Genomic DNA, 27,253 nt, shown 5'->3' with positions numbered 1-27,253 from the left:
TACTGGGTTTGCTTCCTACGACGTCCTATGCCCGTGGACTGATTACCGTGCCGTGTCGGATGAGACGGGACAAACGCCAATGGGGATGATTGTGACCAGGGAGTAAAAACCTTGAATGCAGCTTGACAGGGGGCGGGAAAGAGAAGCAAGGGGTTGCATGGCCCCCAAGGTCTTAATATCTTGATAATAATGAGATTTTCCTTGGTTGCCGTTGGCGCGTAGTGACCAAGCCGTTAGAACGACATGCCTAAACTGATTCCGCAATGCAAACCCTTCGTCAATTCGAGACTGAGTTATATTGCGTGGGTCAGGTCCCTGGGAGGCTATTGGAAACTCGTGCTAGGTAGCAAGCTGTGCAATATCTTTAATCGAACTTCCTGAACTGGATGTGGGCTACCTTCACATCTTTTGTTCTGCTTCCTACCTATCTGTCATAGTCATGCCAGCAAATTCAGGACAACCAAGTGATGATAAAGGACCAAAAATCCTTGCCGTGCTGTGGACTCTGACAGGTATCACGGCAGCTGGTGTTGTAACACGCATGTATATTCGCGGTAGCGTGCTGCGGAATATTGGAGCCGATGACTATTTGATTTGCGTGTCCCTGGTATGTTTGTTTAACAGCTATGAGTGTCGGTAGCTGTGGTATTGATTATCCTCAAGTTCTTCGGACTGGCATATTGCGGCCTCACCACCGCAAATGTGGCAATAGGCTATGGAAAACACGCTTATGTGTTGGAAGAGAAGACGGTTGAGCTGGCCAGCTTACTGAACTCCCTTAGCTTTTTGTTTGGTATCCTGTCTTTTGCTCTTCCAAAGCTAGCAGTGACCGCCATGCTGACTCGCATTCTGAATCCATCTACTCTCCATCGAGTGGCCTTGTGGACACTTGTGGGTACAGCTACAGCTGCATCCTGTGTATGTATTGTGGTTTTGTTTACTATGTGCGATCCGCCGAAGGCCCTCTGGCAGATGAGCCGCGTGATAAAGGGTGAAGCGACTTGCCGAGACGTGTGGATTCTTGTTGACTACGCTATATTCACAGGTGGTAGGTGCTAGTTCCCCTCAAATATTGCAGTCATGACTGACAAGAGGCGAAAATTAGCGATTTCGGCATTCGTCGATCTCTGTCTCGCACTGTATCCCACTACGGTGCTAATGAAGCTACACATGTCACTAAGAAAGAGACTTGCCTTGTGTGCAGCCCTAGGACTGGGCTCTATGTAAGCTATACACTGTGTCTCAGTGAAATGGACACCTGACTAAAAATGGCTTCCAGTGCATCCGCAATGGCTATTGTTAAGTGCACACAGCTGAAGGGCCTCGCCGACAAGTCTGACTATACATGTAGTTATCCATGGCTGGAAGTATTAGGACTTTGCTAACTGATGCTAGACGGCACTGCGGATCTCGTTATGTGGACAAAGTAAGATATACCTTCCATTAGACAAGGGTTTCCGGTGTTGCTAATCAAATCGACGTACAGCATTGAGTCCGATGTTGTCATTATAGCTTCTTGTATCCCAACTCTCCAGCCCGTCCTCGAACTAATCACCGGAAAACGCACCAAGAGTTCCTACAGTAATCGGTATAAGGGTAGTCACAATTTACCTGAATCCTCGTTTGACAAGCCATCCAAAGCCCCTCGGAAGTCCGACCTAGCAATCACGAATGTTGAGAGTCAAGAGAGTATCCTCCGGTCAGACGAACTTCAGAACAGTCACCCTCTTGGAGTCATTCGTCGAACTGATAATGTCACGGTGGAATATGAGTCCGGCTCGGGGTGTGTGCCAAATGAAAGGACGTCGTGGTAGGTGTGAGGACCCGGGGATCTGGGCTGTTTGTGTACGAGAGTCATTTGCTTCTTGACTTTGAGTTACAGGACCTTCTTCCTGTCATTCCAAGCTGTGTTTCCAGCAAGCTTGTATATTAGTATAATTTCCATACACCTGCGTACATCACCTCCATTTCATATTGTAACCAATTGTCAGCCTCCAGAACTTATCTCGCCGAATCCTGTTCAAAACGTTCTGCCCGTGCTGACGCGTTGCGTTATAAACATTTACCGGTGTTACTATCAAGGGGACACTCAGGAAGATGTGTGATTACTTTGACTCTCGATGCCGAGAATATATATAGATAGGACATGGACTAAACTATTGCCGATTTTTACATCTGAGTGCGGATATATGATACGAAGGATGCTTCTTGCAAACAGGTATGTACAACATGGACTATGAGGCGCTGAACGGCTGGCTCCTACCTCTTAGATTGTTTCAATTCTATGCGCATGGAAAATCTCGGCAAAAGAAGTGATATTCCTTCCGCGCCAACAGCAGAAGCGATAAGCCGCACTATAATCGAGATAGGTCACATACGGTGGTTTAGAACAATTTACAATGCGGACTCTTGACCCAAGATTGAAATTAGTCGGCGAGTACCCGGCAGAACGAATGAATTCGATCTTGTTTACTTTCCGGAGGACCTAAATAGCTCACTGTCGGCATCTCAAACTAGGAATGGCCGGCTAATACTCCGCTATTTATTTCCTCGTCCATTCATATCATATAACGAAGAGTTTGACACGACATTGGATTCCACGAGAAGGGCCTTAGAAAGGAGTTTATTTTTAATTATTTTTATTTCTTTTTCCTTCTTCTTATTATTTTATTTATCTATTAATTTTTTTTTCTACATGAAACAACAATGAGAACATTGATATAGTTGACTGGCTCCCAGAGCTTTAATCTATCGTACATGTGACATATATTTACACGTGGAATCAACCGCATCCTCAACTATCAGGATGAGCTCCTCGGGTCTTTCCACAGAGGGTCTATGAAATAAACTAGGCCATGCGCAACAGCCGCTGCTAGAGGTCCGACCTACTCACAGTATATTAGCCAATGAACTGTCAGTGACATTTTCATGAGATGAACATACCCAGTGAATCCAATGATAGCCGGGAAAATGTGATGCCACATAGACACCAAAGCACCTCGCGGGATTAACGCCTGCAAGAATTGTTATTTCTCATCCTTGATCATTCACGGAATTTACACATGTTATACTTACTTGCACCAATGTACCCATCCCGAGTCCAGGCGGTACCCCAAGTGACGACCCCCAGGACGATGCCCACAAACCATGGTGATGTTGCATGACCAAAGATCCTCGCCTGTCGTGGATCCAAAGCCACCCCAAATGCCAAGAAAATCAGGATCAAACAAGCCATGAACTCGATAATCAATGCATCTTTGACTGGCACCAGGTCGGTATCGATGTGACATCCCCCAACGGTGAAGTTCCGGGTTCCATAAGCACTGTTTAGTGCAAACCCAGCTAACGCACCACCGAATGTTTGGCCAGCAAGATAGAGAATCATGCGAGGGAAAGAGATTATGCGAGCGAAGAATGTTGCCATCGTTATTGTTGGGCTAATATGACCTCCACTTGAGGGGGAGAAGGTATAGATGAGCAGTGGCGTCAACAAGAGGTTCGTAATACCTCCGAAGAGGGGAGAGAAGAAGGTCAAAGTATGGTAAATCCCTACTTCCGTCTTGGGCGCAACGACAGGTGAGGGAGGATGGGTTGTCACCCAGGCCGTGATAAAAACATTCATCATACTGGCTGGATTCCAATTAGCCATCCAGTCTCTAGCTGACGAGCAAAGCATATGGGAACCACGCTAGTATGTACTTACCTACGCATTCAAGCATTGCCCATTTCCAAAAATCCGCACTAAGGAAACCGCGGAAGTCAAAGACTTCCGCCAAAGTCATATGCGGTGCAGCATCCGGGACCTTCTCCAAAACCTTCTCGTTTCGTGGATCGTTTCGATCGACGATGAAGTCCTGGTTACCACCGACTCGACCTGCGAACGGTGGGATGGCGGGCTGCAAGGGCGGATGATACTCATCCTGTTCGTACTCGGGTAGGTAGTCAACCACCATGTTGAGAGTACGCAGCAAGCAAGCAGTTTTGCAGTACGACGAGTGATGAAGAAAATTGAGACACGCCTCAGAAAGGCAATCAGCCAGGAGATGGCCTACACGTTGATCAACATTTTCTTGCCAGTATCCGATTCACGGGATTTATCGGAAACTTCTATTTTCGGGAATTGCCCCAGATCAATATGAACGGCTATTCTGCAGTGTCTCATTAAGCTGGGTGGCAGCCGAGAAAAGGCTACTATGCCGCAGCTTGGCTCTTCGGATTCCCGAGCCGAGTGGGCCTGTGACGATGACCTGGAGATAAGGCTTGCCTTCTAGAAATTCGTTTGCAAATTCAATCTGCTTATATGATTCCCGCCTCCAATCATATTGCGTTCCGTTGCTGGTGGCGAGGTGCGACTCCGGGGCGGGCACTGTATAGAGTTTGCAGGGGAAGATGATTTTCCCTTTGGTCAGCGGCGGAAAAGGAAGAGGTGGAAAAATCAATTCTCGGTAGACGATATTCTGAGGGCCATTGGCCTTATAATTAACCTCTACCATTGTCGTGGTCTCTCAAATTGTGATATTAGTACCTCTGCATAGATTATGTCAGGACGCACGGTTTGCTCCGATGCCGCAATCCTTAACAAATATGAAAGCGTAAAGAGTAGGCCCAGCAGATAGAAAAAGGCACTCAGTGGAGAAGAAATCTTGGAACAATAAGGCGCACAACCACATACATGATTCAATTCTACTCTTGTCGTTCAGCCAAGGTCTTGTAATGATTGGCATTTAGAGCACCTAAGAGCTCTCCCAGCCGATCTTGTCTTGGCCATCTTGATCCTTCGACCATCAGGGCTACAGGCTATCTGCCCAGAGTAAAAGGACCCGCACGATCCGGTAAGGAACGGTGGAACTTCGGTTCGAGCCCAAGTCATGTAGGTCGACAAATACGACGTGGTCTGGTTTGTACGGCAGAAGTGCACACTTTCATCATATTGACCGTATGCTGCTAGAGCATAGAAGACCCGAGTATATCTTAGAAGAAACGTTGGATACCAATCCATGTTGCCGTTCATCGTCTGGCTGTCTCTTTGTAAACCAAAGGACCACATCACACGTGATGTTAGAGAATCTTACCACGTGGCTCCCTGCTTTGGTCATTACTGCTTTGCCTTCAAGCCGTTTACCCTGTAGTTACACAATAATGAACAGCTGTACCAGAGCTCTCATGTGCCTTTCTCCTGTACTCCCCACACCCCCCTCCCAAACTGCAACGATCGCTATTCTCGACTGCACTCTCCAAATCACTATTGCGGCCGTAAGAGTCCGGGGCCCGGATGTGGCTCAGCTCCACAATGACTGAGAACTGGCCACGCATCGAGTACAACTGCATCCGGGGCATGGAGAGACTAGATGAATAGGTGTAGAATTTGAAGGACTCTGCTTTGCTCATGAACTGGATGAGCGTTCTCTAGAGACGTTCGGCGGGGCCCTTGGCGAAGGTGATGTAGCCCCCTTCACCAGAACAGCCGCAGGGAGACCCGGGAAATTGCGGAAGAGCATAAAGGAGTTTAGCAAGCTTGACCACGTCGGTTGGATTGTCCGTAGGAGACCTAGGGTGCCGCTAGTCGAGACAAACATAAGAAGCCCATCTTCCGTGATAGCATGTGCTGCAGTTTAAATTTTCTTGGACTTCTTAGGGCTGATGACCCTTGTTCAGCTGACATTGTTAAATTCACGAAGGCCATATCCTATAGCATCATCGCTAGCTGTGGTTCTAGAGAGTGCACCATTCCCGCAATTACTGTAAGCATCTGAAACGACAATGTGAAAGACATTTAGCAGATATATATTTTCCACCCCTTCTAGTAATTTGATGAATTCCTCTTTTCCCCAAATTATCAGAGCTAAATCTTGGCTGGTACGGACAAACGGTATCCCACAGAAGAATCTCTCGGTAGATCCACACCCCATACAATACGACAATCCCAGTTCGTCTTCTCCTGATCAGCCATATGCACAGAATCAGGGAAAAGGGACCAATATGAATGAATAATTGACGGAAATGTGAACTCTGCAGGAAGACCTTGGCCCTGGAGTATCCACCGCCTTGCCACTTCTATGGCAATGGGATCTTCATCTCTTTCTGCATCCAGAGCCAACAGGGCACCGCTTATTACCCAAGAAAGGGTAAACATAATTTGTCGACCATCTGCCAGGACAGCTGTCAAGCCACCGGGTACTTGAGTAGGATCCATCTTCATCCTCAAGGCTTCCCAAGCTTTCAACAATGTGTTTCTGTGCACATCTCCCTGCACTCCTGCAAACAAATTCTTTACCCAAGTATCGAAAACCATTATATTTTTCCCACGAGCAAGGTGCCTGACAACCTCACTTGCTAGGACATTTGAAGTGCCCTCCCATACTGAGTTACTCGCTGTATCTCTCCATAAGCGGCTAACATTGAACTCCGGCTCTTCAGGCTCATCTGGTTTTAAATTAGGAACCAAAGTGCAAATTAGAATGCAAAATTGAAGCTTACCAATATATCCAACGCCACCCATAGCTTCCTGGCATTCCTGGAAAGCCAACGTAGCGGATTTGCATATCACTGCCTTCGACGTTGATGTGAACGCCCGAAGGACAGTTGCTGCCAGCTCCGGAGATTCTGCGAGAAGTGCGTAGTGACCTGGGAGACCAGGCGGGAACCCATGGTCGCAGTAGCTCAGGAGTGAGGTCGTGAAGAAGGCCAACTGCATCCAACCGCGGTGTTTCACTTCCAGTTGAGCTAACATCTGCAGGTGCATTGGAAAGGCCCACAATGGCTGATCTATAGTCTTTCGGGAACGAGCAAATGCTTTGGCAATGTCCATTGCTCGACGCAGACATGAAAGTGCTGTTATAAAGTTATGTGTGCGGGTCACGTTGAGGAGAAGCGCAATGGTCGCGATGCCACGGTCCTTGGGACCGATCAAATGCGCTCGAACGCCCTTCAGTTCCACCTCCGCGGTTGGGAGCTCTTTAGTACCAAACTTATTCTTCAAGCGGTGAATACGGATACCATTCGTAACTTCTTTCTCCTTGCCGTCTTCTCCAGTAACAGTTCTGAGAGTCGGGGCAACGAAGAGTGACAATTGCCCGGATTCAGTTTTGGCTAATATGAGAGCAACGTTGCAGTCTGTAGCACTGGAGAAGAATTTAAAACCAGAAAGAAGATAATCACCCTGATCGATACGTCCGAATCTTCCTGATTTGGTGGTGAGAGGAGAGTACACCGCAATCGTCTCGCTGTTGCGCACATCACTGCCACCAGCACGCTCCGTCATCCACTGCGCGGAGACCCAGGGATCATCTCGAGACGTGAGTCTAGCGTAAAGATAATGGAATGGGTGATCCGAAGGAACAGACAGGTGATGTCTAACTAGACGACATGCTCCCGATGTCATTGATACTGGACAGGAGAAGGCTGCTGATGCCGCTGAAAAGATATAATTGCTGCAAGAATGTTAACGCATGCACCAACGCATAGTTAGAGGGAAACAACTGACAAAGCATGCTGTACAATTCGTCTGTGCAGACCAAAAGTCTCTTCATAGCCGTGGGCAACAACACTAGCAATTTTGAGTTAATAATCGATTAGATTATTTTCCTTCCCCAACGGTGTTGATCTCACCCGTTACGGAGGCCCCATTTGCCTAGCTGTCTCCAACCTTCACTGGTAATTAGTCGATCTCGATCAAATCTAGCACCCCATACATTTCGTGTCTTGATATAGGGCTGCTGAGTCTCTGCATTTCCAATCCAGATATTGACTTGCTCCGAGATTGCCTCTGCAGCGAACTGTCTCAAGCGTGGCGTAATCTGCGACAAAATGTTATTTGGGAGATGCCCTGTTTTAGATTAGCCATTATGGGGCAGACTATCTAGGGGCATGAATACAAACATTGTAAAATTCGTTGAAACACAGCATCTGAGTCTGCTGGGTTAGGAAGCGGTGGGATCGAGAGAAAGTAGCCCTCGTCCGCGGACGAGGGTGTAAGCGTAGCCATAGTACTAGTAAACCAAGAGAAATATTCCTTAATCTTAGCTCTTAACTGAGTTGTCCCATGTAGGAAACAATGCATCATCCAGCGTCCTCCTTCAGATTATATAACTAACTCCATACTGGTATGACCCCGCGTTTTGGACAGAGGCCGTGGAATCGCCGAAAAGCACCGTCGATTCCCGACAGCCTCCGTCCGAAACCGCGAAAGCTCCTTTTGAATGAGGAAGAATTGAGTAGTGGTGAAAATACAAGAACAGCATTGACCTCCAGGTAGAAGCCATTTATACCTTAAAAAGAAAACTCCGCCTGCTCGACAGTTCCTTGACTCCCCAGTTCAGATCTGCGGAAGAGAAGCAAAATGCAGCACCCACTACCCATATGGCGGCCGGTCAAACCGGCCGAGAAGATCCCAATTAATATATATCGTGCACATGTCAACTATAAGTTTGACAAGAAGCTTGATACTTCTCACGATCTCCATCAATGGTCTATCAACCACCCACAGGAGTTTTGGATAGACTTGCACCAGTATACGGGTATAATCCCGCAATTACCGTCAGGCATGACGCGTGCCTATGACCCAAATTTGCCGATGAGTATGATTCCTAAATTCTTCGAAGGCGCCGTTGTCAACTATGCAGAGAATGTTTTCAATAAGAAGGATCGTCACAAAGTAGCACTTATCGGAATTCGCGAACAGGGATCGCTCGATGGTGATGTCTGGACATGGGGCTACCTGGCAGAAACTGTTCGAAAGCTGCGAAGTGCACTGATTCACAGTGGTATTGGGAAAGGTGATCGGGTAGCAGCTATAATATCCACAAGTGTATGGTCGGTGGCACTGTTTCTGGCTACGGCGTCGATTGGTGCGATTTGGACCAGCATTGCCCCTGATATTGGAGAGGAGGTGGGAGCCGTCCATCAGCAATGGTATTACCAACGCTAATTATGTCAAATAGGGATGTGTTTCCCGTCTGGAACAAATCATACCCAAGATCCTGTTTGCCGACAGTACATCGACGTTTAAAGGCAAGACTCATTCCAATATTCCCAAGATGCGCAATATCGTGGGTCGCCTGCCCAAAAAGCCAATTCTGGTTGCGATCCCACTGTCACCGACTATACCAGCTTCCATTCTTACGCTTGGTGCCTTTTTGTCCAAATCCAAACATAGTGATGCCTTGGAATTTGCTCAAGTGCCTTATAGCCACCCGCTCTACATCCTCTACACCAGCGGCACGACAGGACAACCGAAATGTCTCGTGCATAGCCATTCAGTCATTATCCAGCACAAAAAAGTGTCTCTCCTGCATAATTCTCTCAGCCAGGATGATATTGTTTTCCAATACAGTAGCACTTCTTGGGTCCTATGGAACATCATGGTCGGACATCTGTCTGTCGGCCCGACGCTGGTCATGTACGATGGATCCCCCTTATGGCCAAACCCACAGGCCATGTTGAAAATACTAGAACACCATCGCGTGACCTATTGGGGAACTTCCCCCCGGTATTTACAGGAACTTGAAATGACGGGCGTTATTCCGAGCCAGATAGTTGACCTTTCCTCATTGAAGATGGTACAGACCGGCGGATCGCACCTGGCAGCACATCAGTACCATTGGTTCTATTCATCTTTCCCAAAAGATGTCCATCTGACTAGTGTGACTGGGGGTACTGATTTAGTGACATCTTGGATTGGCACCGACCCTGCTGGCCCCTTATATCCGGGGGAGATTCAGCTTCCAATGCTAGGACAGCATGTCGATGTAGTGGATCCAAGCACTGGGGAGTCAGTCATGGAAAGCGGGGAGCATGGTGAATTTGTGTGCCGTGCTCCATTCCCATCAATGCCGGTTTTCTTATGGGGCGACAAGAATATGGCGAAATACAAGGATACATATTTCGATTTGTTTCCCGATTGCTGGGCGCAACATGATTGGGCCAGTTATAATCCTGTTACGAAAGGTTGGCAAATCCATGGTCGAAGGTATGAGATCCACCTCTAAGTGTCTGAAGGGCACGGATCTGACAATACCTTAGTGATGGCGTGCTCAATCCACAGGGAATAAGATTTGGCTCCTCAGATATATACTCCATCGTCGAAGCATATCCATTCAACCAATTCATGTCGAGTTCTCTTTGCGTTGGGAGACGCAGGCCTTCAGTTGACTCAGATGAGTCCGTGTTCCTTTTCGTGGTCATGCATAAAGGCCATACACTATCCGGGAATATGATTCAGGGCTTCAAAGACGCAATTCGATGTGGTCTTAGCAGCAGGCATGTCCCTCGATTTATAATTGAGGTGCCTGAAATTCCGGTGACAGTTAACGGCAAGAAGATAGAGACGTTAGTCAAGAAGGTTATCTGCACTGGCCAGCTGCCAGCAACTGTGAGTAATACTGTAGCGAATCCCGAATGTTTGGAGCAATTTCGGAAATTTTACGCATTGGAGGAACGGGGTTCTAGATTATAGAGCCTTGAGGAATCTTATGATTATACGATGCCCCTGTTTAACATGTATGTTCGAACTCCAATGCGCGGCCGGGCTTCCTGATTGCGGGGCGTTCATTTTGTTGCACGTATAGATTATTCTTGCTACCTACATACTCTCCAACAGCCAAGATCCACTCCAATCAAAACCCAAGCCCTCCCAATTGCCAATGAACATATCCAACTCGTCACTGGGGATCTCAAACGGTTCTTGGCGACCTGTTTGAGAGGTGGCAAAAGGTCCACCTTGTCCCACGGTGGATGGGATACTGGGCTGTGGATTTACAGACGAGGGCTCATATACATTGCTGTCAAGCAACATTTCCCGCAGCCTGCAGATTTTCCAATCGAAGTTTTCAAAGAAAGGAAGGACATCATCAGTCAAATGAGGAAGACGTTTGTCGAATATTGGTTGGTTTGCCACATCATCGGTGAGCCGTTGTAGTGCGCGAAGAGAGCCAAATGCAGAACCCCATTGCTGTGATAGTACCTGCAGGGATGCCTTCAAAACAAGAGTTTCTTCGTTGGCAACAGCACGCAAGGGAAGAAATCGATATGCTGGTATTAGTGCGAGTCCGGCACAAAGGGCGTAAAAAGTAAAGGCCGCACCTAAGCGGCAGAGCTCGTCGTTTTCTAAGAAAATCCTAAACATCCCGGAGATGAAAGAGGAGGCAATTAAAGATCGTGCGGATGGGACCCCATCGGTAGTGGGGGCCCGGTCGATGATAATGATCGTGACAAAATACATCACCATTACTTGCCTAGTTTCTAAAGAACCTGTAGACTGTGGTGGCTGGATGGACGGCAGGTCTTGTTTTACCCAACGATAGAGACAATTTTCCAACGCGCGTTGATTCGGCGGAAGTTGAGGGCGGAGGCAGTTTTCGACAATCTCTCCCAGAAACTGGCAAATTGGGACATAGACTATAAATATGCGTGCATTTATGTCGGGAACAGCAAAGTCGTCCAACGAAGGAGGCAGGACATCACTATCGGAGAGGTTTATAGTGCGGGGCCGACCCACGCCAGCTGCAATGATACAGTCTCGCAGCTTTGAGCCTAGTCAGAAGCAAAAACATGGGCAAATGCGACGGATAGTACCCTTACTTACCACTAGGGTCCACCATAAGCGTCGACGAAGTCCTCTGTGCTTCTCGTGCAGAGGTGGTTCTTTATGAAGACCAATCTGAAAAGCAATCGCCTCGGCTGTTCGCAGCCAGAATCCACTAGTATCAGTGGAGATAGTCTCCGGTCCAACGGGATTATACCAGTGGAGCAAAATGGCACTGGCAATTAAGATGATGGGGTCTCGTTCATTGCCAAAGAAGAATAAGAGTTTGGCACGACGATAAAACTCAGCACTGGAAGCGTGCCGATTTGGTTGTCTTGTCATACGACTGGCAGCGACAAAGAGGGACTGTAACAACAGATATGAGACGGGTTGTCCAGAGAGCCAGGACGGGTCGACAATAGGGGTCCATATATAGCCAAATCGCATAAAAATTGCCACCAATTCATTTTGAACATCTGGTGGTGGCAGTGTATATGCTCCTTGTTGAGTCAGTAACTGGACATCGATATCAGTTAGACTGCAGTCCCTTTTGGCGGCGTTCGCCGTGATCATCGACTCATTGAAAGACACATGGCGGCCCAGGTAACGGTCTCGAGCACGATAGGTCTGAATTGCATGCTCAGGCTTGGAACCGTCGCCGGTGATGGTCAATTGTGGGGATTCTTGGGCGCGACATTGAGGCGACGGCGGGATCGGTGGCGTGTACAGTTCGGCTCTGCTATCTCTCGGAGACAGGCTATTGGTGTATCTCTTACGCTTTCTCTTGTAGCGGCTAAGCAGTCTTTGTCAGCTTCTGAAGCTGGCGGAAACTGGTGATAACCGAGCAGTGTGCCTTACATGCAGTCAACATCAGATTTGATGCAATTGGAGCACGGATGTTGGCTAGCTAGGTCGCACTTGACCTGAAAACCTTGTCAGGGATAGCTTACTACATCAGACAGGGAGTTTACCTTCTTCTTGTGACAAATAATGCACGCATTCAACATCCCGGCGTATTGGCGGAGACGCGTGCTGGCAATTATCACAGTGCGGTTGATGGCACGGAGAGCGAAGATGCGGGGGATGTGGGGAAAGTACAGGCAGACCGCCCAAACTCATAGTTACGTATGGTATATGTGGTAGAGAAGAGTCCTATCTAATTTCCAAAATAGCCTCGGCAGAACCCCGCATCTCCAAATGGAATACCCGGTATTGTACTATATATTAACAACGAGCACAGGAACTAATTCGTATGCTGTCTTCTAGGATAATAGGCACCTATCGAGAAGTTTGAATTTTCACAAGATCGGGAGACTCAAGCAACAATGGACTGGCTACCAACCATGGCGCTGGGCGGCGCCGCCCTGACGGCACTGGGGATGTACGCTGACGCGAAATACGCCTTGACCAGCGATTTCGAGCAGATGATAAGCGCTAGACGAGGAAAAAGGTTTGCAGAAGAATTATTACGGCGGCACGGAGAGGACGACTGGTCGTTTTACCATGTGGTACACTCATCGCATGCGGCACGCAAGAAAGTGGGTAACCGCGAGGCGTTGCAATTTGAGGGACGCAGCTGGACGTATGATCAATTTCGGCGGGAGATCGGGCGTATGGCTGACCGGCTAAAACTAGCTGGGGTGACGAATCGCACGGTGGTGTGCCTTTTCATCAATAATTCACCCGAGTTCCTCTTTGCCTGGTGGGCATTATTCAAACTAGGTGCCATCCCAGCCCCCATCAACACCAAGTTTAAGGCGGAACATATTCGTCATTGTGCTCGGCTGTGCAATGCCTCGTTTATAATCTGCACTGCAGAACTGTGGCCTGTCATAGAAGACACGTACTATGCACCTGAGGACAGCGTGATTGATCGCCCTGCTGTCATTTTATACGACTATGGCACTTATCCATCTCCTCCCACAGCTCTGCCAAGTGGTTCTGTATATTGGTTGCATGATGCATTTCCTCCTGCAGCAGCTGAGGCTGATGACTTCCCCCTATCAACTCGACCCAAGATTGGCATCACCATGCCTGTGCAGTATCTGTTTACATCCGGCACGACCGGTTTGCCTAAAGCTGTTTGTTATCCAGCTGGATTTTGCATGATGCTGAGCAACTATCGACGCTGGCCTGACATGTTCAATACACCTCGGAGGTTCTATATTTGCTTGCCCATGTTTCATGGCACAGCACAGTAAGTATCTCAAAGGCATTCCCTCGCGTCATCAGGCTAACATTGAGCCTAGAGTTGCGGCCCTTCCAGCGACCCTAATGACTTTCGGAACTATCATCCTGGCTCGTCGGTTCTCTCGGCAGCAATTTTGGAAAGACTGCCGCCAATACAATGCCAATGCGATCTTGTACATTGGTGAGATGCTTCGCTATCTGGTTCAATCGCCGTCTGAGACGAATGGTGTCGACGAGAGGGATCACAATGTGACATTGGCCTTTGGGTTAGGCCTCGCCCCAACTGTCTGGAAGGCATTTCGCGCTCGCTTCGGCGTTGAGTGGATCGTGGAATACTACAGTGCTACCGAGTCCACCGTCTCGCTCATAAATTCAACTCGAAACGATGCTGGCAACGGGAAGGTAGCACGCTGGGGACCCTTGATGCGATATTTCGGACAAGACATGTTTTACCTCGTTCGTACTGACTTCACAACGGGTGATGTTGTCCGCGACCCCAAATCCGGATTCTGTTTACCAGTAGAACCAGGCGAAGCCGGTGAGGCTATTTGTCGGATCCGCCCTCCGATCCAGCGGAAACATGACTATGTAGGAGAGGGCGGTATCGAAGCCACGGAAAAGAAAACATTGCGAAACGTCTTCGAGATAGGTGACGAGTTCTTCCGTCTAGGTGACGCACTAGTCATGGTAACCCGCATCCCAGTTACTTTTGCATTTCTTGGAGTTTTGCAGGATATTAATGAGATCTTAGGATGCTGATGGGTACATAACATTCTCCGATAGACTTGGTGATACATACCGAGTGAAGGGCCACAACATTTCGACAACAGAGGTGGAACACTGCCTCAGTCGCCACCCCGACATTGCTGGGGTCAACGTCTACGCCATTCCTATGAATCAGTATGGGTATGAGGGTCAGTTGGGATGCGCAGCCGTGGAGCTTCATTCTGGATCTCGCACTCGGGCTGATAGCATCATTAGCGAACTAGAGAAATGGATGGCAGAGTCAAACCACGGTATTCCTGTATACGCTATCCCTCGCTTCATGAGAATCCTGGGGGACTCCACCCCCGAAGCGGTGGCAAACCAGACGCTGGATAAAGAGCAAGTTTCTGCCATAATGAAAAAGGTGAAGGTTGGGCTCCGGAAAGAAGGGTTTTTACTCCCGAAAGGGAGTAATGACCAGATGTACTGGATTGCGCAGGAGGGTAAGGGGTATATCAAACTAGATTCTGATACTATCCGCTCCCTCCAGTCCGGCCAGTTTCCGCTATAACACTCATAGCGGCATCCCTCTGCCGCATATCGGAAATACGTATGTCGAATGAGCATCATGGTGTGATTGATACCAGTGGATTATACAGCCTCTGGTCTCTGGTAGTCTGGAATCAAATCTCCAAGTCGACATGGACAAAAATAAGCGTTAAAATGATGAATGATAAGATGCTATCGAAGAATCGTATAGGTATTGTTTATTTGTAATCCATTTCCTCGGGCCACGAAAGCATTCGTTGGTATGTTAAAACGATCCTACATATGCCGCACCATGTACGCATTCAGTTGCTCTAATAAACGGAAGCATGATTTTTAGAACTCATCTGCCAGATGGTTTGTTAATAATTAATATGACAGGCAGTTTATGAATGGCCAATTTTATCTTAAGGGAGTCCAGCAAGATCGATACCCACGGGGGCAAATGGAGTGGGCCTAATTTAGAGGGGCTCCATCATGAGATCATATGGAGGTGCGTAAACCTCTGGAGTATGGCGGGCAGAATACTATTATCATGGTTGATGTCCATCTCTCTGGGGTATGAATGTCTACCCCGTAGAGCAGTAATGGCCGTTAACTTGCCGTACATACTACTATTCCATCTCATCCGTAGTATTGATAAGCTAGAGAATCCATAGTACAGCACGTCTAAAACACATCTCGATAGTGCTTTGATTTGGCAGAGCATATACACCGTAATTCTGCAACACACGAGCCCATGTATTCGGACGCTGAAATAGGGCCGATGTGACAGAGAGGCAATTACCCCGTATATTTGAGCCTGGAATGATTTCATTCATCAACTTCGTACATAATACACCCCGGGTTGATACCCAGGATCATGCCAGGTGGGTCAAAACAGAGGTGAACTGCAGAAAGTCTAACATGAAACGGGGATAGTTGGATGACTACCGGGCGATCAACCCCCGATTTCGTAGCGTGCGGCCGGCTGTGGTGTTCGCCCCTTTTGCCTTTGGGCGCGGCCGTGCAACGCCTCCCGTTTTCCGGCTTGCTTCGGAACCCCTACGGCCCACTGAGTCTGGCCCGAGTGGCCAATTTAATGACCGCCAAGCGCAGCCGGCAGAACCCTATTGATTAGTCGTGATGCCGGAGAGGAGCTTCTCGTTCCCAAACTGGAGACTGCAGAGGAAAGAAGTCTCGGAGAATCCGTTTTTATCTGATATTCGTCTGAATCCATACATCCTGCGATCGAGATCGAAGACAATACAGTACTGCGCAGACCTGCGTTGGATTGTTGCATAACCACGTGACCTTGTGGAGACGGTCTTTTGAAGTCTCCACCACAACCACAGACTGAGACACTCAAAACTCTCACCGCCAGGAAAATGCAGCAATTATGGAGACAGTACGGAGTACCATAGATAATCCTAACCGGACCGGTGACCGGCTACAACCGGTCCCACTCGTCACTAGCAGCCTCCAGAAGCCGCCTGAGGGGTATCTGACTGACTCCGCGGATCGTAGGCTATCAGAGCAGTTCCATCTCTCTTCTGCTTCTCCAGGTACGCGGACCCAGCGCACCGCGCATATTCGATAAGGATGACGTCCTTTCTATGCCATCTCCAGTTGTTCTTTATCGCTGCCTAGATCACGAGATGCCTTGCCATGTAAGGAGCAGCAGGAGCAGTGCCATGCTCGTTACCTAAGAGAAATCTATCTTCATACTCTGTAAATTAATGCTCCCTTGAATTACGGGAGTCGGCATCCCTATCCAGCCGAGAGCACAAGCAAGACAGGGGCCAGTAGAAAGAACTATTGGCCATGTGTCCTTCCCCAGAACAAACCCCATCGGTAAACTGGGGATCCTCCAGGAAATGCCACAAATGACAAACCGTTCCAAAATATCAACCTAATAGGCATTATCATTGGCGTTCAATTGATAAGCCTGACCGTACCGGCCGAGCTGACTCAGCTGCTTAATTGCCACTTTCGGCAGAGAGGAAGGAAAAAAAAGAGCGAAATTGCCCAGCGAAGATCCACCCACACCGGGCTCTCAAACGCGCACGCTATTTAATTATTCTTCAGTCTGCCTACCCCAGACTTCATTGTCATTTTTTTAAAACTGATAGTCGTCAATATCTACAAACACATCATGAGTGAGCTGGAGCCCTTCATATTCATTAAGTATCTCTCGGGCTAATCCTGTATATAGGAAAGCACAGTGACGAGGAAATGGAGAAGGTCTCTCCGGAAGATTCGCCTCCAGCCAACGATCCCTTTGGAAATGAAGAGACTGGAGAGGTGAAGTATCGTGTGATGAAGTGGTGGTAAGTTTCTAAACTGACCGCTGATTGAGATGCAAAGAGTTTGTCCTGATGCACTATAGGCACGCTGGAATGCGTAAGAGACGCACTGCCCAAGTTCTAGTCTACTATGAAAATACCGTCTAACCTTAGCTTTCTTTTCCCACAGTCATGGCTGCTGAAAACGTATCCCTGGGAGTCCTATCCCTTCCGTCGGCTGTTGCGACATTGGGAATTGTCCCGTAAGTGTGCCTCTGCCCCTAGCATTCATGTTACAAGTAGTTCCCAATTAACGACGCGCCAGAACTCTGTTTATAATTCTAGGAATCTCTGGAATTGCATGGTACACAGGCTATGTCATGGGCCAATTTAAGCTTCGCTATCCCCAAGTTCATAGCATGGGCGATGCTGGTGAACTTCTAATGGGGCGGTTTGGCCGAGAGCTACTCTATGTCGGCCAATTATTACTTCTTATCTTCCTCTGCTCCAGCCATGTCCTCACCTTCACCATTACATTCAACACCATTACCAACCATGGTACTTGTACCATTGTCTTTGGCGTTGTTGGAATGATTCTCAGCTTCCTATGCAATTTGCCCCGGACGATGAACAAGGTCTACATTATGGCCATTGCATGTAAGCCAAAGTATTCCGCCCTCGGCAATCGATTTTTATACTGATAAACATCTTCAGCATGCACCAGTATTGTTGTTGCAACGCTTGTCACGATGATCGCTATCGGTGTCCAGGCGCCTGATTATGTCCAGAAAGATATCACTACGGATGTCAGTTTCCAGGATGCATTCCTGGCCGTCACCAACATCGTCTTTGCCTACAGTATGACTCTTCGTGCTCCTGTATTCAACGTTCAATTGCACTAACTCTACTACAGTTGCTCATGTAGCCTTCTTTGGCTTCCTGTCCGAAATGGAGGACCCTCGTGAATTCCCCAAGTCGTTGGCCATGCTGCAAATCGGTGACACCAGCTTGTACATTGTCGTTGCTTTCGTCATTTACTGCTATGCTGGACCCGACGTTGCGTCGCCCGCGCTGTCCTCCGCTGGCCCGGTCATGAAGAAGGTTGCCTACGGCCTTGCAATCCCAACTGTATGTTCTTCATCTTCACCCAGTTCCCTGCCCCCCCTTGGTGCCGGAATGAAATTAATGTTTTGCAGGTCATCATTGCTGGTGTTATCTTCGGCCATGTCGCATGCAAATATATTTATGTCCGTATCTTCCGCGGTGATGGCTCCCATCATATGCACCAGAGAAGCGTCCTGGCCATTGGATCTTGGATTGGAATTGCATTGGCTGTTTGGGTCATTGCTTGGGTCATTGCCGAATCAATCCCCGTCTTCAACGAGCTACTGAGTTTGATTGTATGCCATTCTTCCTGGGTATAAAGACGCTAGTGCTAACTTTCTCTCAGTGTGCTCTATTTGGAAGTTGGTTCAGTTTCGGACTTCCAGCCATGTTCTGGTTCTATATGAACAAAGGCCTTTGGTTTTCCAGTGTCAAGAAGACTCTTCTCACCATCCTCAACCTCATTATCCTGGGCATTGCCTTTGCTATTGTGAGTGTCCTTTATATTTTTCTGGTCGCTTTATATCTAACAAATTCACAGTGCGGTTTGGGACTGTACGTCTCCGGTGACGCTATCAATAAGAGCTCGGCTACCGCTAGCTGGACATGTGCCAACAACGCAGACTAACAGCTGTGCTGGTAGATTTCTGCATGTACTATATTTTGGGGCCTTGTATAGAATGTCTCGTTCATGGTCGAGCGCGTGAATCTTACTTGCTAAGGTGTCAAGGGTATCTTCCGTTTTCTATCTTTACATATTTCTCTAGTCGTTGGCTCTACATTTGACTGGCCCAAACACATTATCCATGATGGTTTTTAGGAAATTATACTTGTACATATGCTAAATTTTCGCAATTTGGATCTCGCATTTAAAGTCAGATCGTACGTTTGTATTTGTTCGATAATTCCATTATTTGTATCAAGTCCGTACTGTAATAACAATAGTGGTGGTCCTTGGGTATACTGATATAGACGAGGGCCGTGGGGTTATTGACCCTTACTGCGTAATCCGGCTCCACTACGGGCTTGCGCAGTCCTGCGGAGTATGACGAAGTGGAGAAGTATCCTACACCATAGCGAGCTTAAGAGGCAGACGACCCTCGCTTCCCTCTTTTTCATAAGCAAAAAAAAAAAAGGCACTCTAATCGTTCTAAATATGTTCCCGATTCTTTGCACTTGCGAGACTGTATCGGCAATATTTCTGCCTATTAGGTGTTCTCATAGTGCCACCGACTGTGAATAAAATAGAGAGAGCTCAGAACTCTCCCCCCAGTATGCCATGCCGTTCCCGGAATGCCTTTAGCACCTCCCGCCCGTAATCATTCCCATTTGGGGTCCTTATAATGGTATGGATATGATATTTGGCTGGTACCTGGTTCAGCAAGAAAACCCCTGAATGATGGTCAAACTCTAACATGATAACTGGGCTCTGAATCCGATAATAAAACGGATCTTTATCCCCGAACCCGCCAATCCAAGAAAAATATGTCTCCCCTAGGGTATTCTGGATTTGTTGCATGCGGGCCTCAAAAGGCCCAGGCGGAAGAAGGACCAGAAATGAAGCGATGACGTTGAATACCATACTTTGCTGTATTAATGGCATCCTAGTGACATTTACGCCTTCGTAGGGAATTATCCGGTTATCCTGGAACGCGCCGCCAAGGTGTCTCTGTGTTGGTATTGTGATTAGGTCCTACTCGCCAAATTGCGGAGAGAAATATATCTATACCTGATCGTATGGGTTCCAGCGGCCCAAAGGCATCTTTTCTGGGTTCATATCGGTATATATCTGTGCTTGTTGCTGCAGATTCTCCGGGAGAGTTTGCATCAATCTCAAAGCATAGGTCTCTTCGTCGATACAGAGGGTTTGACCCTTGCGTAGACCGGCGTCTATGTGCTGTATCCTTGCGTAAGTATACTTGTAGATACCAAACAAGTTAGAACGGAGCGACATACATTTGGCTCAGCGCCGATAAAGGCAGGGCTGATTATCATTTGTTTTCCCAAAATGAATATATTTAAACATAAATGATGACCGGTAAGGGAAAACCCCCACGGCTTATCTGTTGATGGGAGATCGTACATTGCGAATCTATTCTATCACAGTCAGTACCATGAAACTGTGAAGGGTTATGCAAGGGCATTACTGATAGCTATATCGGTTAAGAATAGGTGCCCCATTGACCAGTTCCCCCAAGAAATGATTGATCTCCATCGCGGCAACCAACTTTTGATATCCTGCCTCGCTCAGGCTGGCCTTGAATAGATTAAGGATAGCTTCGACTTTGTGAGTCGCTAGCATGTCCAGTCGTATGCCGTACTTGAAGATTAACACCTCGGGGTTAGACCATTTCCTCCTGAAATAAGTCAGTTTGCCGTTCGCAGCTCCGATCTGAGGCACGGAATATGCAAAGATGCATGTATATAGATATACCCACCAAACACTAGAGTCAATATCGTAACTCACTGCAAGCAGCTCTTCATATGAAAGTACAGCTCGGGCTTCCTTGGCCGCAGCAACCATCGCTTCAACTGGGGCACCTTCATCCGCCAAGTCAAAAAGCTTCTCCTGACGATGTCCGTCCGCGGTAATCCCGTAGAAGGACTGTTTCAGCTCAGCTTTCCATTTTTCAAACACTGGCATTACTTGTGGAGAGCTCGCAATTTTCCTAGAATAGGTTTCGATATCGGTTCCGTTGAGTCCGAGGACGCGGGGATGGTCAGGGTGAGGAACGTATTTGCGAAAGTCGCAGTCCATGGTCGCGGGCTCTATGATAAATGGCGCCATGTTTACTTTATGATGGTCAGAGTTGAAGAGAGCGATTGAGATTTTGTGCGAGATCTTGTTACGGGTAATGCATTATCTGATCTTTATTACATGTAATATTTATTTTTGTTTAAGTGAACTATGGAACGATTTCCGGGGATGGATACATAGCACATTGAGGATTACGGTGTCAGGATTTCCTTCCGGGGGAGTGGATATTTTCCGTGGATGCGTTACCCCCCGCGTTATCAAAGGTTTACAGAACGTACTACGCAGCGGGCAGAGCAGCAAGTCGGCATCGCACACACGTTATATACCCTCTTTTTACCCCAATATTTAGCAAGCTTGTTCCTAGGCCAAGAAAATGTCCGATTTCACAACAAAGTATACCAACGCGAATATAGCCAAAGACGCGGCGCCCTACGACAGCGCTCAGTTTCTAGCTTGGAACGAGAGGATTCGCCAACTTGAGCCATCTACACACAATGGGTTCACCATCGCCATTTTGGTATTATGATACGTTGCACTATACTGGTTTGACAATATATTGACATCATCGTAGAGCGCAATGCTCTGTGCCCAACGACGAGGGGACACAGTGTCCGCCTTGTTTGGAGATGCAACAAAGACTGAGTCCGACTCCAGCTTAAAGGAGATTCTCATTACCGTCAGAGAGGCGCTTGCTATTGTCGTACCGTTTGTCGGATTTCCCTCTTGTATGCCTGCTGTGTTTGGCCTAGTGGGTCAATTGCGGAGTCGTGGGATAGATGCAGTTCCTTGCCAGGAAAGGTACAGTTAAAATACTACTGATAACCTGATATATATGTCCCTTGTTAACTTGTGGTTTCTAGACTGGGCTTCGACAAATTCGATTACACAACCGAAGGGAAGCTTTCATTTAAGAAGGTCTATCGCGGGGTTGGAAACAGCGAAGTTGGGAAAATGCTGGATCAATATTTTCCGGAGATTTGTAAGTCTGCCTATCTCGCAACGTGGAATGTACTTCGACACAGGTGATACTGATACGCCGAAAGCCTACTATGCAAACACGGCTGTATTCGGGTACCTTCTCAGCGGGAACGATCTTCTCTCCCTCAAGGAGAAGGAGTTGGTTCTTGCGTCGAGCATATTTGCCCAAGGTGCTATTCGACAATCCCAGAGCCATTGTAAAGCGGCAATCCAATTGGGTAACAGGGTTGACTTGGTGGACGGCTTATATAACATCAGTGCCGAGATTGCACTCTGGAATAAGTCGCCTCTCCCAGGAATGATAAATGTTACCCAGTTGGGCGAAGAGGTCAAGCATAATCTAGCCAACGAGAAAATATAAGTTACTGGGTTATCTCATTTGCATGCATGTACTGAATGCGTTTCATATATGTAATAGTATATGTATAAAAGGAAGGAAAAGTTCTTACCGCACCACATTTCATCTTCCACTAGGCCAAAAGGCTCGGCTTAGTTGACTAGGGCAGTCAATAATCAGACCTTGTATATCCACAACCATTAGCATGGAAGACATCATGCCGTCCCAATCTCTATGACGACAATCGTGCAGTCTTTCTTTCTTCCACACTTTGTTTCTTATATATTTCATTTTATTTATATATTTCATTTTATTTATTTATTTATTTATTTTTTAAATCAGTCGGCCAGTGAGGCATGTCGAGGCTGGATCCGAAACTCGTATTTTCGGTGCCCGTTGCTAACTGGGGTGAACTGATTTTTTACGATGTTCTGCTTGCCCCCCGCTCCCCAAACGGAAAAAAAAATGGAAATAGAGACAGAGACAGAGAGAGAGAGAGAGAGAGAGAGAGAAGAAAGAAAGAAAGAAAGAAAAAAGGGGAAAATGGTGGAATAAAGAAGATGACTTAGTCATATCAGAGCGAGATCGTTAGCCCCATACCCACAGAAATACCGGAGTACCGAGCGCTACATACTTAGCCTACGAGGGTCCCCGGATAGATTATCCACGGATATTAACAAGGTAGGATAGCCGGGGAATCGGTGCAGATCCAATGAATGCCGTGCTTTTCTAGAACGCATAATTTCCTCCATAGCAGATAACTCTAGGTAGAAAACATAAAACACATGTTTTGTCTCGTCCAGCGCGTATTCTAAGGGAAAAAAAATATAGCATATCCACGAGTTGACACCATGAGACAAACCAAAACTACCGATGAACCGCACCTGAATGGTGCAGGTTCCAGCCCCTCATATAAGATTCAAGAGGAGTTACTGGGCACGCCGAGGAAGCTTCGAGTGTTAATGGTTGGAGCCGGTGCGAGTGGACTAAATGTGGCGCGTCATATGGAACTGCATATGCAGAACTATGAGCTGCAAATATACGAAAAGAATGAGGATGTTGGAGGGACGTGGTTCGAAAATAGGTCCGTACTTATACTGTTGATGGGCCCCAGCGTCGCAAAATCCATTAACTTATGGCCATAGATACCCTGGATGTGCTTGCGATATTCCATCGCATAATTACCAATATACATGGGAACCAAATCCCGAGTGGTCAACCTTGTACGACGGCCCAGGAACTAAATGTTAACGGATATACTGACCTACTCTGGAACAGCTACTCTAGTGCCAGAGAGATCTTCAGCTATTTCAAAAACGTCGCCTCAAAGTATGGACTGTACAAGTATATTCGTCTGAATCATATGGTGACGGACGCTGTCTGGGATGAGAAGCAGGGAGTCTGGAATATCGACATCAAGAATAAAGAAACTGGGGAAATATTGCACGACTGGGGCCATATCCTTATTAATGGTTGTGGTGTTCTCAAGTGAGTACTCGATCTCTGACTTGCTAACTGGCCTTGACTGATAGAATGTCAATTCAGTAATTGGAAATGGCCAGACATTCCTGGTCTGCACTCATTCAGGGGCGATCTTATTCACAGTGCTGCGTGGCCTGAGAGCTACGACGTGACTAATAAGACTATTGCTGTTCTGGGATGTGGGTCGTCTGGAGTACAGATAGTCCCTACTATCCAACCAAGTGAGGATGACTGAACTCATTCCTGCGATATGACTTATTCATGCTGACAATCCATTTGTTAAGAGGTCAAATCACTTACAACTTTCATCCGCACCCCAACCTGGATCACTGCTGGATTTGCCCAGAGTCACGCAGGCCCTGGAGGAGCCAACTTTGAGTGTGTGTGCTCCCTCTTTTCACTCTCTGAGATGTACCATATCCTAACAGAAACCAACCTAGTCAGCGAAGAGCAAAAGAGAAACTTTCGTGAGAGTCCAGACGATTATCTCAAATACCGAAAAGAAATAGAGGGAGAACTTAATAAACGATTCAAATTTGTGAGCTAAAATATCCAACGCTACAAGACTTCATGGTACATGGTGTGTTAACATAGAAGGCAATAGATCATTGCAGATAGTAAAGAGCAAGCAGATGCACGGGAATATTCAATCAAGGAGATGACTAACAAACTGGGCAATTCCCCGCGCCTGGTGAAAGCTCTACTGCCTGATTTTGCGGTGGGATGCCGCAGACCGACTCCCGGGAATGGTTATCTCGAGTCGCTAACGAAAGAAAATGTGCGAGTAGTCACAGATAGCATTGTCAAGGTGGTGCCGGAGGGCATTGTTCTATCTACAGGGGAGGTCATCCAGGTGGATACATTCATCTGTGCCACTGGATTTGACATGTCCTTTGCTCCACGCTTCAGGCTTGTCGGTCGTCATGGTAAGCGACTGAGTGAAGAGTGGAGGGAGAAACCGATGGCATATCTTTCCTTAGCGGCAGCTGATTTTCCTAATTACTTCAGTACGTTTGCATCCCCCACGTTGCTGGTATATCTGGCCGATAATCGCCATGAAAGGAACTAACCACTGGACCTCTAGTGTTCCTAGGGCCCAACGCGCCGGTAGGGCATGGGAGTTTACTGCCCATCATCGAACACACCACGAAATACCTGATTAACTTTATGAAAAAGATCCAAACACAGGGTATTAAAGCGATTGCGCCCAAGATAGAGGCTATCCGGGATCTTGATATGCATATTACTGAGTTTATGAAGAGAACGGCGTGGGCGACCCAATGCCGGAGTTGGTTTAAAAATAGCAAGGTTGATGGGCCTGTTATCGCTGTTCATCCTGGGAGTCGCATTCACTGGTTTCATATCCTAGCGGGCATTCGTTTCGAGGACTGGGAATTTACCTATCTCAGCAATAACCGCTTCCACTATCTGGGCAATGGGTTCTCTGTGCGAGAGCAAGAGGGTAAAGACACGACGAGATATTTTGACTTTCCGGCGGAGGGATACAATGATTATTGATTAGTTGACATTACTAGTACTATAATGTTAGTATGTCTAAAGATATCTAGTTATACATCAGCTATTGCCTTCCAGCCTGAAGTTGGGGTGATCAGCAATCCAATCGAGTTGACCATTTTGCACTCACAGTATACATGGATCATGACGAATATGTTTTTACAAAGCAAGAAATTTGGTCGAAGTAGCACGATTGAAACATAGTATATTTATATGAACTAATGGGTGTTTCCCCTACAATCTGACTTGTCCCTCGCCAAACAATGATGGAACAGTGGACCATGCATCCTGCATACAATCAAATCCATAAGTAAATTTATGGACATCCACATCCATCACTTTATCCGGCACTTTCCCCGGTACGCCCGTCTTGATTCGTGCAAATACCCGGTCTCGCTCTTCGCGCTCCTTACCCGCTCCTAGGTGCAGTTCGCGCGACGACTCCGCAGCTAAATGAACAAGAGTTTCCGCCCTCTTTTTTCTCGCAGCTTCGTAAGCCAGAAGAGCTTTGTTTATATTATGAGTAGATGTGTCAGGGAGAGCAGATAAAAATATCGATAGAACCGCACCATCTTCCACTGCCTGCGCAGCTCCTTGGCCCAAATGTGGAAGTGTCGGATGACAAGCATCACCAACAAGAGCGAAACAGCCTTGAACCCAAGTAGGCAGCGGGTCATGGACGTTTAGCTTCCACTCAACAATATCCCCATCTGGAGCGATATCAAGCAGACGCATGACGAGAGGGCAAAAGTCAGCATACACCGACATCATCGCTGATTTAGATCCGCTCGTTGTATAAGTAGCTGACGGTGCAGCTGCAAAATTTATGTCAGGCTGCGTTGTCGAGATATTATAGATGCTCCGCTGGGAGATAGGGTACGCAACAATGTGGCGCTTTTCTCCAATCCATCGGATTGTCTGGTCTCCATCTAACAGACTCAGGAGTTCTGGGTCATGTTGCATCTGCTCCCGGGTCAACATGATGCGGTATGCGGCTTGCCCAGTTTCCCGAACTGATGCTTCCACATTCAGATGCTTCAGCATAGCTTGTCGGCTTTTGGATTTGATACCGTCTGCACCAAGCAGAATATCGCAATGCACCTGGTACGGTTCTGCGTTTCCAGTCGTTACCGAAAATGTTGGTTTGCTGGTTCTGAAACCTAGGGATAGGTCTACAGTGGAGGAGAAGCTGAATTTAACTCCACTTTCGACACATGCGCTGTAGAGCGTGTTGACTAGGGTCGCTCTGTGGCCACCGACCTGGTGATAACCATATGCGTTTTCATGACTGCGGCAATCTATGAGGCCCAGAGACTTGTCAGAAGAACCTTCTGTGAGGTAGTTAGTCAGTTCTAGCTCTTTACGGATAGAGTGCAGCCCCGAAAATACCTCGAATACTGAAGAATTCCATCGGTACACCATCTCCCGCAATTGCTTCCCAGACACCAAGTTCTGCTAATATTCGAGCCATATTTGGAGCCATTTGGATTCCAGCTCCAACAAACCCTAGGGCTGGGGCATTCTCGTAGACGTGGATGTTTCGAAAGCCTCTTTTCGCGAGTGCGAGACCGGAAGTGAGGCCACCGATCCCTGCACCGATGATGCATATCTGCAGATTTTGGACGGCAGGGTGCATTGTGAAGATGATTGCAATTGAATTTGAATTTTTGTGATGCCCTGAAACATCCCTCTGGTTACAATATTTATTGGTAACCTAATTTACCTTGGTACTTCGGGTTGCGCGATTCAGTTTACCCGTGGGTGATTCAAAACGGCTAGAGGTTAGGTATCCCCGGCTGATTGCCTTAAACGGTATCCAGCCATGCTTCTGTCTCCCACTCCCTTGCCGAATT

At 47.4% G+C, this 27,253-nt stretch overlaps 11 protein-coding genes across 11 annotated transcripts; 6 read left to right on the top strand and 5 right to left on the bottom strand.

Annotated features, from left to right (window-relative positions):
* The first annotated feature begins 238 nt into the window (after positions 1-238).
* Positions 239-2,083, top strand: BDV59DRAFT_182740 (uncharacterized protein). Its single transcript, XM_073690397.1, has 6 exons — positions 239-607; positions 664-1,048; positions 1,106-1,223; positions 1,280-1,347; positions 1,396-1,426; positions 1,487-2,083. Exons 1-6 carry the CDS (start codon positions 440-442, stop codon positions 1,812-1,814), a joined length of 1,098 nt encoding a protein of 365 aa, XP_073545966.1. The 5' UTR covers positions 239-439; the 3' UTR covers positions 1,815-2,083.
* A 665-nt stretch (positions 2,084-2,748) lies between these two features.
* Positions 2,749-4,253, bottom strand: BDV59DRAFT_70381 (aquaporin-like protein). The gene is made up of 4 exons (XM_073696942.1): positions 3,704-4,253; positions 3,076-3,630; positions 2,944-3,014; positions 2,749-2,885 (listed from the first exon to the last, which is right to left on the bottom strand). The coding sequence occupies exons 1-4, from the start codon at positions 3,951-3,953 to the stop codon at positions 2,802-2,804; spliced, it is 960 nt and encodes a 319-aa protein (XP_073545965.1). The 5' UTR covers positions 3,954-4,253; the 3' UTR covers positions 2,749-2,801.
* A 1,589-nt stretch (positions 4,254-5,842) lies between these two features.
* BDV59DRAFT_194415 (uncharacterized protein) lies at positions 5,843-7,984 on the bottom strand (the record flags this gene model as incomplete). Its single annotated transcript, XM_073692390.1, has 4 exons — positions 5,843-6,423; positions 6,478-7,430; positions 7,609-7,825; positions 7,879-7,984. 4 exons carry the CDS (start codon positions 7,982-7,984, stop codon positions 5,843-5,845), a joined length of 1,857 nt encoding a protein of 618 aa, XP_073545964.1.
* Positions 7,985-8,338: 354 nt separating this feature from the next.
* Positions 8,339-10,453, top strand: BDV59DRAFT_194414 (uncharacterized protein; the record flags this gene model as incomplete). The annotated part of the gene is made up of 3 exons (XM_073692389.1): positions 8,339-8,887; positions 8,940-9,967; positions 10,021-10,453. 3 exons carry the CDS (start codon positions 8,339-8,341, stop codon positions 10,451-10,453), a joined length of 2,010 nt encoding a protein of 669 aa, XP_073545963.1.
* A 126-nt stretch (positions 10,454-10,579) lies between these two features.
* Positions 10,580-12,528, bottom strand: BDV59DRAFT_209132 (transcription factor domain-containing protein; the record flags this gene model as incomplete). Its single annotated transcript, XM_073695342.1, has 4 exons — positions 10,580-11,521; positions 11,582-12,314; positions 12,380-12,444; positions 12,493-12,528. The coding sequence occupies 4 exons, from the start codon at positions 12,526-12,528 to the stop codon at positions 10,580-10,582; spliced, it is 1,776 nt and encodes a 591-aa protein (XP_073545962.1).
* A 336-nt stretch (positions 12,529-12,864) lies between these two features.
* On the top strand, positions 12,865-15,119 carry BDV59DRAFT_209130 (uncharacterized protein; the record flags this gene model as incomplete). Its single annotated transcript, XM_073695341.1, has 3 exons — positions 12,865-13,718; positions 13,771-14,398; positions 14,463-15,119. 3 exons carry the CDS (start codon positions 12,865-12,867, stop codon positions 14,985-14,987), a joined length of 2,007 nt encoding a protein of 668 aa, XP_073545961.1. The 3' UTR covers positions 14,988-15,119.
* A 1,272-nt stretch (positions 15,120-16,391) lies between these two features.
* Positions 16,392-19,192, top strand: BDV59DRAFT_182734 (putative amino acid transporter). Its single transcript, XM_073690396.1, has 10 exons — positions 16,392-17,100; positions 17,157-17,271; positions 17,331-17,344; positions 17,417-17,489; positions 17,552-17,883; positions 17,941-18,084; positions 18,140-18,354; positions 18,423-18,626; positions 18,677-18,820; positions 18,872-19,192. Exons 1-10 carry the CDS (start codon positions 17,097-17,099, stop codon positions 18,956-18,958), a joined length of 1,332 nt encoding a protein of 443 aa, XP_073545960.1. The 5' UTR covers positions 16,392-17,096; the 3' UTR covers positions 18,959-19,192.
* Positions 19,193-19,585: 393 nt separating this feature from the next.
* On the bottom strand, positions 19,586-21,118 carry BDV59DRAFT_194410 (DUF3500 domain-containing protein; the record flags this gene model as incomplete). The annotated part of the gene is made up of 5 exons (XM_073692388.1): positions 19,586-19,999; positions 20,060-20,227; positions 20,287-20,422; positions 20,478-20,687; positions 20,769-21,118. The coding sequence occupies 5 exons, from the start codon at positions 21,116-21,118 to the stop codon at positions 19,586-19,588; spliced, it is 1,278 nt and encodes a 425-aa protein (XP_073545959.1).
* A 343-nt stretch (positions 21,119-21,461) lies between these two features.
* Positions 21,462-22,427, top strand: BDV59DRAFT_203646 (uncharacterized protein; the record flags this gene model as incomplete). Its single annotated transcript, XM_073694306.1, has 4 exons — positions 21,462-21,605; positions 21,660-21,886; positions 21,949-22,067; positions 22,132-22,427. 4 exons carry the CDS (start codon positions 21,462-21,464, stop codon positions 22,425-22,427), a joined length of 786 nt encoding a protein of 261 aa, XP_073545958.1.
* Positions 22,428-23,254: 827 nt separating this feature from the next.
* BDV59DRAFT_203645 (flavin-containing monooxygenase) lies at positions 23,255-25,403 on the top strand (the record flags this gene model as incomplete). Its single annotated transcript, XM_073694305.1, has 8 exons — positions 23,255-23,487; positions 23,549-23,626; positions 23,682-23,891; positions 23,949-24,106; positions 24,170-24,265; positions 24,326-24,423; positions 24,490-24,892; positions 24,970-25,403. 8 exons carry the CDS (start codon positions 23,255-23,257, stop codon positions 25,401-25,403), a joined length of 1,710 nt encoding a protein of 569 aa, XP_073545957.1.
* Positions 25,404-25,634: 231 nt separating this feature from the next.
* Positions 25,635-27,036, bottom strand: BDV59DRAFT_209129 (FAD/NAD(P)-binding domain-containing protein; the record flags this gene model as incomplete). Its single annotated transcript, XM_073695340.1, has 2 exons — positions 25,635-26,731; positions 26,790-27,036. 2 exons carry the CDS (start codon positions 27,034-27,036, stop codon positions 25,635-25,637), a joined length of 1,344 nt encoding a protein of 447 aa, XP_073545956.1.
* Positions 27,037-27,253: the final 217 nt, after the last annotated feature.

This window comes from Aspergillus ambiguus, assembly GCF_047715705.1.
Source record: "Aspergillus ambiguus strain CBS 117.58 unplaced genomic scaffold BDV59scaffold_26, whole genome shotgun sequence".
Classification (NCBI taxonomy): domain Eukaryota; kingdom Fungi; phylum Ascomycota; class Eurotiomycetes; order Eurotiales; family Aspergillaceae; genus Aspergillus; species Aspergillus ambiguus.
Note: the sequence above shows the minus strand (reverse complement) of the source record. Positions and strands in the feature narration are given on the sequence as shown.

What these genes read in the sequence shown, in the direction of transcription:
- BDV59DRAFT_182740 (XM_073690397.1), top strand. Translation starts at nt 440, where the DNA reads ATGCCAGCAAATTCAGGACAACCAAGTGATGATAAAGGACCAAAAATC. An exon ending in CTACGCTATATTCACAGGTG is followed by an intron (nt 1,049 to 1,105) that starts GTAGGTGCTAGT and finishes GGCGAAAATTAG; the next exon opens with CGATTTCGGCATTCGTCGAT. An exon ending in GATCTCGTTATGTGGACAAA is followed by an intron (nt 1,427 to 1,486) that starts GTAAGATATACC and finishes ATCGACGTACAG; the next exon opens with CATTGAGTCCGATGTTGTCA.
- BDV59DRAFT_182734 (XM_073690396.1), top strand. An exon ending in CTACATTATGGCCATTGCAT is followed by an intron (nt 17,884 to 17,940) that starts GTAAGCCAAAGT and finishes AAACATCTTCAG; the next exon opens with CATGCACCAGTATTGTTGTT. An exon ending in TGGGCATTGCCTTTGCTATT is followed by an intron (nt 18,821 to 18,871) that starts GTGAGTGTCCTT and finishes ACAAATTCACAG; the next exon opens with TGCGGTTTGGGACTGTACGT.
- BDV59DRAFT_70381 (XM_073696942.1), bottom strand. Translation starts at nt 3,953, where the DNA reads ATGGTGGTTGACTACCTACCCGAGTACGAACAGGATGAGTATCATCCG. An exon ending in GGCAATGCTTGAATGCGTAG is followed by an intron (nt 3,631 to 3,703) that starts GTAAGTACATAC and finishes ATTGGAATCCAG; the next exon opens with CCAGTATGATGAATGTTTTT. An exon ending in GCTATCATTGGATTCACTGG is followed by an intron (nt 2,886 to 2,943) that starts GTATGTTCATCT and finishes TACTGTGAGTAG; the next exon opens with GTCGGACCTCTAGCAGCGGC.